The sequence below is a fragment of the Acomys minous genome (assembly GCF_964271855.1).
Source record: "Acomys minous genome assembly, chromosome: 5".
Taxonomy (NCBI): Eukaryota; Metazoa; Chordata; class Mammalia; order Rodentia; family Muridae; genus Acomys; species Acomys minous.
The window spans coordinates 19409665-19419279 of NC_140494.1; the positions used below are offsets into that span (position 1 = coordinate 19409665).

Sequence of the window (9615 nt, forward strand, 5' to 3'; positions counted from 1 at the left end):
TGTCTCCTCCGTGCACCTGAGAACAGGTCTGCAGCCGCAGTTTTGCACACTGCTAGCTGAGTGTACCCCCACAGACTTGTTTGTGGGTATTTCAACTAATTATCTCACCATGGACCATTGAGACAGATTTGAATGACTGTTCAACTAATAGTACTGAAGGAGTAATTAAGGAGAACTCCTGCTTGCCTGACTTACCCCAGTGCCAACATATCACTGTAAACATTTTCTTCTGAATGTGATTAATAAAAAAAAATTCTCAGAAATGAAATTAAAGGTCACCCACACACTGTGCCCCATCAGTCTGAGGGCATTATACCCTGGGTGTCTGTAATGGACTCATGCCACATTCTGGTTTAAATGTGGGGCTTTCAGCACACATTCTGCTTTGCCAGAAAATTACCTTGTGGTGGTCTCAGCCAGTTCCCATAATACTTCGAATTGGCCTTCTTAAAAGACAGTGGATTTAGCGATGTCTGGGTCTCAAGGCAGAAGGTCAAAGGATCCCTTCCCTCAATTGCTGGTTCTCTCTCATCAGCCTTGTGAACTTGTGAGTTCACTGCAGGACTAAAACAATGCCTAGAGTTTGACTGTCCTCTGTCCATGCTCTTTCCAGCCCACTGGGTAGATGTTTCACACTGCAGCAACAGCACTGAGAACTTTTCTGTGAGAACTAAATACTTACTTATCCAGTTAAGTCACAGCTGACTATGGCGTGCTTCTAAACAGATCACTGAGCAGCTGCAGACAGGCACAGGAAAACCATGCCAGTGAAGATGACTGAATACAATGTCCCCATACTTTTAGGATTTCTACAACAAACCAAGGCAGGAGAAACAACAATTAAATAATCACAGTACAGACATATTATTATTGCTGCTGTTACTAGCTTCCCCCAGACTGTAGAATCGGGGAGGCAAGGATAAAGATCCTAGATTCTTGAAGGAGATAGTGGATACCAGTTTAAAGCTAGGAAAACAAAGGTCCAGAGACAACACATGACCCAGTCACCATAGTGTGGTTTTGTGACATGGAATGACATTACGCATGTCTTTGTGAAGGTCTTCTAAAGGGACAGAAGACTTTTGGCAAAGTTTTCACTCCTCTTTGGTAGTTTTGGTCATAAAATTGAGGCATCAAAGAACTGTAAAAAATGCAAAAACAACAACAAAAAATAAAAATAAAAAAAATAAAAAACAAAACAAAGAAAAAGAAAAAAAAAACAATAAGTTTTTTACATCCCAAACACAGTTGATTTGGTTCATACGTATCTTATACATTCTGGAAATAATATCATAATTTTTTTGGCATTTCATTCACGAAGCAAAATTTATGATGTGGAGTTTTCCATTTCTGGAATTCTGTCAGTGCTAAAAGAAAATATGTCAAACATTCAGCTTTCAAGTTTCCAGGTTTTAGGTATTTAATACAGTACTTTAACATATTACTATGAGAAATGCCATTTCTTTGAATTATTTCAAAAAGAAGGAAATACAAGAGTTTACTTGTGGAAATGGAAAATATCTTGGAAAGTTTTTGGTTGTGATGTACCTACTTCACTCATCTTTACTGATGAGATGTAGGTGGGTAATGACAACTAGATCAGCAAATCACGTGTGCCAAGGTACCTCAGGGGGTTCCGAATCTTCATTAGGCGTTTCCGGTTTTGTTTCTAAAATGAGTGATAATAAATCAAGGAAAAGAATGAATCTTTAAGAATATGTAAAAAAAAAAAATCTGAAAATAGTCTGGGAAGGCTCTCCAGGGTAGCAGACTGGCCCAACATGTCCAAGACCCTGAGTTCATTGCTAACACTTGAAAATTTAAACAAGACAATGACTTCTGAAAATAACTTTGTGCTGTATTGACTCTGTCTAGCTTTCTTGCACCACTGTGAGGGTGCGATGACGAACCTGAACAGCAATCCCACTGTTTTCATATAAAAGGAAGTTGCATGAAGATGCACGGGGCTTGGTTGTTACTGATACTACGCTTTACGTGGAAGATGAAAGTTAAATCATGTCCGCAAATGTTGGCCGAGGTCTGTTTAAACTGTTGAATTTGAGGAAGTAATTCAATGGTTGGCAAAATCCACTTTGTACTTAATAGCGGTGCCATGTTCATCTTAGCTGCTGTCCCCTAGTTTTGCTAGTTTGTGCAAATGGCCACCTGGTATAAGGCATAAAAATACCCTTAGAGTTTACTAACAGGCAGCTTTCCTGAGTGCCACCCTCAGCATGCCTGTCATCTTCCTAGTGAAGTGCCTCTTTAAGTGTGAGGTATGGCAATTAGTTTGGGGGGGCTGCTCTTGCCAGCAGGACCCAAAAGCCATTGTGCTTCTCTGCCTTTTAGAAAAAATAGACATAAAGCTAAGGTTTAACAATGCTGCTTGCCTGGCAAAGCCATGGCTTCAGAGAAGCCCAGTTTTGAAGCCATGGAAACTGAATGAGGACTATAAATAGTAAGTCCCAGGCATGTAGTCTTTCCCCTAAAATAGGTAGTAACCATGAGTAACAGTGCCCACCTCCAGAGAGAGCCTCAGCAAGCATCTGTTACAGGTGAGCTTCAGGCCCACTGCGGGCGCCTTGCTCTGCTTTGTGCTGCTCCCCCATCATAATTTTAATGTCTTCTATTGGATAGCAAGGAACATTCAATGTCACTTACCTCATGCGCTTTAGTCAGCTAATAAACGTCAGACCTTCTTACCATGTAGTGTTAAGGTGACAGTGCATAGTGTTATTAGTAAGCAGAATATAATTGCCTCAACTGGCATTTTTCCAGAACATAAAACTAATACTCATTCCTGCTTCATGCAAAATATGTACCTCACAGCCATTAATCATTGATGTCGACATGTCATTAGCAAATCTAGCAAGAGCAAGATACCAAGTGCCACTATATGTACACTGATATTTAACCTTTTTTTTTTTTTTGCCTTAAAAGTCTTTACATGGGAATAAAATTCCCTCAATATTTATTGCCTTATTTATGTTAAAATTGCAGGCTCTTTGATAAATGGAGCAACCATTTCTGGTGTCTCTGTAGCCATGAAATGCATTTTTTAGTATCTTAATAATTCATTTCAGCACATCTATTTTGAAATCACAGTGGGTTTGTTTGATAGATGGAGCACTGAAGACAGACTCTTCTTTTCAATACAAATATCCTATGTTTCAGAATTAATGTCTCCCATGCAATATTAACTTCATAGTCTTAAGTTTGTTCACAATCTTTGATGATGGGTCCCATTTTTTAAAGTTTGACATCTTTACAGTTTGGACATTAAAGTCATAAATAGATGTGCTTATCTTGATAAAGATTTTCTTCAGTCTGAGTGATATTTCCTCTATCTTATTTGCCAGGAATTATAACAGCTAATTGAAACCACAGTCCTAAGAATGGGTAGAGAATTTTATGGCCGTACTTTTTCATTGAATTAATGATAAAGGAAGTGATGTTGATACTAACATCTAGAAGAATAATATGTCAGAGTCACAGGTAAAAGGTACTTTAATCCCATTACTCAGAAAACAGAGATAGACATTTCACAAGTTCAAGGTCAGTTGGGGCTTCATATTAACAGTCTATCTCACAAAAATAATGCAATGTTTTCATTTTGTTTTGTTTTTCTCCAAATTGTAAAGGACTGGAGATATGGCTCATCATAAGAGAATTTACTGGTTTTGTAAAAGTCCCAGGTTTGATTCCCAGAACCTACAGCAGGTAGCTCACAGCCACCTGTAACTCCATTTCCAGGGAGTCAGATGCACTCCTCTGGCCTCTGTGGGGACCTGCATTTATGTGGTGCACATAAACTCATGTAGACACACTCATATATTCAAAAATACAAGTAAATTATGAATATTAAAGACCTAATTTTTCTTGTTGTATATAACACTTTCCAGACATAAATTATAATAAAGCATGAATTACATCTTGCCTTTGAGAAATTTACAGTCGTCTGAGAGTAGGTATCACCAATACACTGTTATTGCTAAGCACTGGTAGAACCAGAATGGAGACTCAAGGCTTGGGGACCTTACAGAGAATAACATATTAATTCCAATGGTGGTGATTGTTGTAGGAAATGGCTTGCTGTGATGCCTTGAGAAGTCAACCAAGAAGACTTAGAAAATATTCTAACTCATGTATCACAGACTGGGCTTGAATTCCTGGTCCTCCTGCCTTCATCTCTCTAGAGCTAGGATTACAGGAACGTGCCACCTACACTTGATATACATGATGTTGAAAATTGAAACTAGGACCTTGAACATGGCAAGCCATTCTACCTACCAAGCCTGGTAATTATGCATTTGTTGATGATAAGCATTCACTGTAATGCTCATTATGTTTGCATTTCCTGTTTTACATTTTAGAGACGCCCAAGCAGATGGCCAGCCATGAAGTTTCGAAGAGGCTCTGGACATCCTGCCTACGCAGAAGTTGAACCAGTTGGAGAGAAAGAAGGTTTTATTGTATCAGAGCAGTGCTAAGATTTTAGGACAGAGCGGCACCAGTACTGGCTTACAGGTGTTGAGACTAAAACTTTGCTTAGACCTTTAAGACAAACAGACACACATCCACAACCACACACAGAGGAGCCCTAAACTGCTGTAGCCAGAAGGGAGATGAGATTTCTGGATGAGCCCAGCCCAGGAACATTGAAAGGAAAACTCAGACTTGTACAAGACACCATGTACACTGAAGATAGAATTCCCTAGCGGAATGACATCCAGGGTCCACAAGGAACATCTCCTGTGGACTTGCCAGAAGTGTGACAAGATGACGATGATTTCGGTGTAGGTGCAGGGTTGCAAAGGGATCAAGGAAAAAAATAATGATAATAAATAAAGCTTTAGTTCACAAGGGATCTCCACCTTTGGTTCAAATGTTCTTCTCTGACGTCTCAAAGATAACTGTGTTCCAAAGTCTGAGCACTTTCCCTGGAAAGAGCAAGGATGAATGTTTCAAGGTTGCAGGGGACAGCAGACCACACGAGAGCAAAATCAAACACACACGGTGGTTTTTCTATCTTTTCCAAAATGACTTTCGGCGAAAGGATTTTATTTTTTTGCTCTACATGCAGGTGTCCCAACAATTCATTACTTCCTAGGGTGAATCTTTCATCTGCTCAACAGTTCAAACTATGCTTGCCTCTTCCTTGGTCATGAAAAGCCTTTCTGTGAGCTGTGACATGATTTCCCAATGTTAAGCTAAGGACGAGAGAGGAGAGAGTAGCCAGGGAAGTTTTCCATTCTCTCACCCCAGGATAAAATGCGATTTGTTTTCCAAGGTGCTGCTTCCTCTCCTACCTGGAGTCCTACAAAGCCTCATTTGCTCTTGGCTAATGGAAACAGACAGAAATAAGAGGAAGACAGGTGTGATCATTTCTTTGAGACAAATATTTGAAGGGATTTTAAATGTGTTTTTTAAAGTCCACCATGTCTGTATGTAACACCCATTTCTTTGTCAATCCCTGTCTAAGAAGCCATTCAAGTCAACATATCCATGGTGATAAAGAAAAAAAAGAATAATGGAATAACCCTGCTGAATCATGCAGTAATTTTCTTTAAAGCACATAGTAGTAACATAAATATAGATATAAATATATTTTTGTTTATAAGTAACACAAGGCAGGCTCTTGTGGCTCTAAAGAGTGTATTTTGTCATCGAGACAAAACAAATGCAAGATGCATCAGCGAGTTCCTTCCACAACATTGTAAAATAATCCTTAATCCTTTTATGTTACTTTCAGAAGTGATCCACTTAGTTGCAGCATGTCTCATTTTGCCACCCATTGGAGCCAACATTTCATTCATATCAGCCCCCTCCCTCCTTGATTCAAAGAAGCAGCTGTAAATATTTCTACTCTGACTGCAGTCCAATTTTTGAAAAATTCTCATAAGTAAAGAAAAGAAAGGTACCAGCCAAGGAGGAAAGAGGTTAATCTAAACCATATCCCTCAACATGAGTTCAGGTACTGCAGTGTACAAGTCTACCAATGGCTTGACCTGTAAACATCTCACTTTCTGTGCCAAGAAACATCCTGCTTCCTATGATGTACAGTGCTCAACTTTTGCAGATTCAGGTTTCACAAAGCAAAGATTCTCAACAATAGTACTTCATCGATAGTTTACAATCTGTGTACAATGTCTACACTGGACATCAGAGTGTCATGTTATTATCCCCAGGGTCGGACATAAGCAAGGCTTCTTTTCTGTCACATGCATTTTACTTTACACTTTGAAGTGTTTGTGATGGTAACTTTTCCTTAGCCTTAGTTCAAAACGTCAGAAAAGAAAGATAGGCGGGCAACAGGATTGCAGGATGTGATAACAATCTGTGCCCCAGCTATGCTCAAGTTATATGAAATATCTCAGCTTATTCTTGTCGGTGTAGTTTTGGTGAGAAAGCAATAACCAAATGACTTGCCAATGTATTTGGTGCAACTGGTATTCTAAGGTACTACGGTACACATAGATGACTTTCTTTTAGGGCAAGATGCGGATGCCTTCATGAGCTTTGGCAAATAAGCATGGCTTCCAACAGCAATGGATTGGCAACTGCATAAATGTCTTTACATATATATTTCACTTGTTACATAATTCCTTGAAGCAATAATGTTAACCTTATTCCCTTCAAAGTCCATCTTCCATTTCAGACTTAAAATAATCGATAATTCTGTTAAATGAATATACAAGACCCTCTGAATTATTCAGTATACCAAAGCACCAAGTACCAGGGGGAAACAATTAGAAGTAAAGAGGATGCTGCGTTGTGTGGAAATGTTACAAGATGACTGAGAGAGAGAAACGAGAAGCTCTGCTTTGTGTTAATCCACGAGGAGTAAGGGGAAATAGTGGTAGACTTCCTTTTCTCTCTGAAATGCTTAGCTCTGTTTGTGCTTCTGGTTTGTTGTTGATTTCTGTATGCTTCGGAGGAAGGCATAAAGGGTTTCCAGAAAATTAAAAAAGGAGTCCAGTATATACATTATATGGATTATGCACTACATAAGGGTAGGCGCAAGTACCTCCTTAGTCAACAACATTCTGTGAGAATGAAGAAAGAATGACAATAGCATTTTGGAAAAAGAAGACGAAGAAGAAGAAAAAGAGGAATGGGATACATACAACCTTAAGAGAAAATCAGGCAAGTGGTGCTACAAAGGATCTTAGATATTTTACCTTAATTATTTGTAAGAGTAGTGACCTGTGATGAGAGTTACTAATCAGCCAATCAGATTTTATAGGTCATTTATTGGCATGTTTGGCAACAGTTGAGACTTAAAGTATATTAACAAGTAGAAAGATAAAGATTAAAGGTAAAGGGCACTAGAGCACAAGTGGCTTTGCTGTAAGATTTCTAGGGTGTTTAGTAGACTCTCAAATGTAGGCTCTAGAGCAGTGCTGTTCACTAGTGTATCTACTGGCCAGTTATGGCTAGTGATTTTTAAATTTAACACAATTTGTATTTAGTCCTCTGGTCACATTTCAAGTAAGCCATAGCCACACATGGCTCATGGCTATAACTGTTGGTTACACACAACATTGCAGAAAATTTCACTGTAAAGTACTATAGTGTTTCAATTGAAGTATTTGCCCCTGAAGGAAAGAGAGGAAGGAAGGAAGGAAGGAAGGAAGGAAGGAAGGAAGGAAGGAAGGAAGGAAGGAAGGAAATCTGATAGCTCTTAGATAAATTCAAACAATTGTTGCAATCTAAGAGAAGCCTCATAGAGAAATGAAAATACAGTTGACATGGCTTTATGTCTTCATATGTTTCCTTGGAAAACTCACTTCATTCTTTATGAATATCAATTTTCAAGTTAGAAATTTTTAAATATGTTGTCCTGTCTTTTTTGCAACATTATTTTGAAGACAGATTAAATATACAGATATAAAGACTTTCAAAACCTTATATCAGTGTGATCTATGAAACACATCTGTAAGGCCAGCACCAAACTGCACCCAAAGGAAGAATATCCCATCAATCCAAAGAGCAACTCACGACAACCAAGGCAGTACATTCTTGAGAAAATGTCAAAGCCCATAGCAAAACTACTCAAATTTCTTTGTGTCCCTGTTTTTTGTTGTTGTCATTTGTTTGATTATTTGTTTTAGGTTTTGGTGGGGTGGTTTTTTTGTTTTGCTTTGTTTTGTTTCTCCATGTTTTTCTTTTATGACTATTTCTTTTATTTGCTAAATTTCCTGTGTCTCCTCCACCTGACTGGACTTTTTGTTATGTGGAATCACTTAGGGACTCTTGTGTTTTCTGGTTTTCCACTTTACTCTTTACAACAGAAGGAATACCTGTATCTTAGCAGAAACTGTTTGGCAAACAAAATAAATGACACTGAAAACATTAGTTATCTCACATTTATTTTGTTCCAATTACAAATATAAAGGTCTATGATATTAGTATATAAATATGGGGGAAACTTGCTTTGATGTAAATTCTACAAATAAACACTTTATAAAAAAATAAAATTATTTTAAAATATGCTCATGTCCAGACAATACATAGTGTTGGAAGGCATCTCATGTAACTTGTTCGTTTTACAGATGGGAAAACCAAGGCTTAGACCAACACAATAATTCTCTCTGGTATCAAAAGTTAATTTGAACTTAAAATTCTCAATTGGTTTTTTGTTTGTTTGTTTCCAATGCTATTGCTTCCATTCCATTGTAAGCAATTAAGACAATTGAAGTTGTAATTCATGAAAAAAGTAACTTTATCTGCTGTAGGGATTATCTCTACATACTATTCTATAGTATGAAACACTGCAACAATCTTTTTCTATGCTGTTACTGTTTTGAGAATTCTGTTGTTCTGTTTCAAATTCCATCTTTTGTAGGGTCCTTGTGTGTCCCTTCTCCCACCTCCTCTGTTGTGGTCATCAGGTTACAATGCTATTTATCTTTGTCATTTAAATGTTTTTGTGCCTTTGTTTCTCAATTGTATTTGAAAACAAATACTGTCTATTGAAGAATTTCCACCCCATAAATAATCACAGTTTTTACTTGTTCATGAAACTATTTGGAAACTTCTTGTCTCAAGAAGGTTTTATGGGAAATATTGTGAGATCAGAGGTATTACCTATGATATACTCATATCATTGTGTTTTTATAAAGCACTTTACATTTTACAGAGTACTTTGATTCATGCTTTTAGTTGCTCTTTCACTAAACCACACAATTAATTTTACTCTGCAGATTTTGTTCTTTAGGAAAATAATTTGTGTGTGTGTGTGTGTGTGTGTGTGTGTGTGTGTGTGTGTGTGTGTGTGTACAGTAAACAGTTCAAGGGGCTGGAAAGATGGCTCGGTGGAGGAGTACTTTCTATATTTTTTTCAGAAGACCAGTGTTTGGTCCACAGTACCCACAGTGTTCACAACTATCCGTAACCTGCACTCTAGAGAAGCTAACAGCCTTTTCAGTTCTCTATGAGTACCTGCACTCATCCACATACACAAACACACACATATACATAACTTAAATATTAACTAGTCTAAATATAACATAAATAAATATATATAACTAAATATAACGTTATGATACAATAAAAATCCTGAAACACAATGTTGCAAATAGGAACAGCATTACTCCATCATTTTTTTTATTC

The 9615-nt window shown here is 37.7% G+C and overlaps 1 protein-coding gene across 2 annotated transcripts in view; it reads left to right on the forward strand.

The window, feature by feature from the left end:
* Window positions 1-9146, forward strand: part of PLXDC2 (plexin domain containing 2) — a 400556-nt gene extending 391410 nt beyond the window's left edge. For both annotated transcript variants that reach the window (XM_084783674.1, XM_084783673.1), the window contains exon 14: window positions 4374-9146. In XM_084783674.1, the coding sequence (XP_084639800.1) occupies window positions 4374-4490 (117 nt within the window). In that variant the 3' untranslated portion in view covers window positions 4491-9146. The remainder of the gene's footprint in view (window positions 1-4373) is intronic.
* Window positions 9147-9615: the final 469 nt, after the last annotated feature.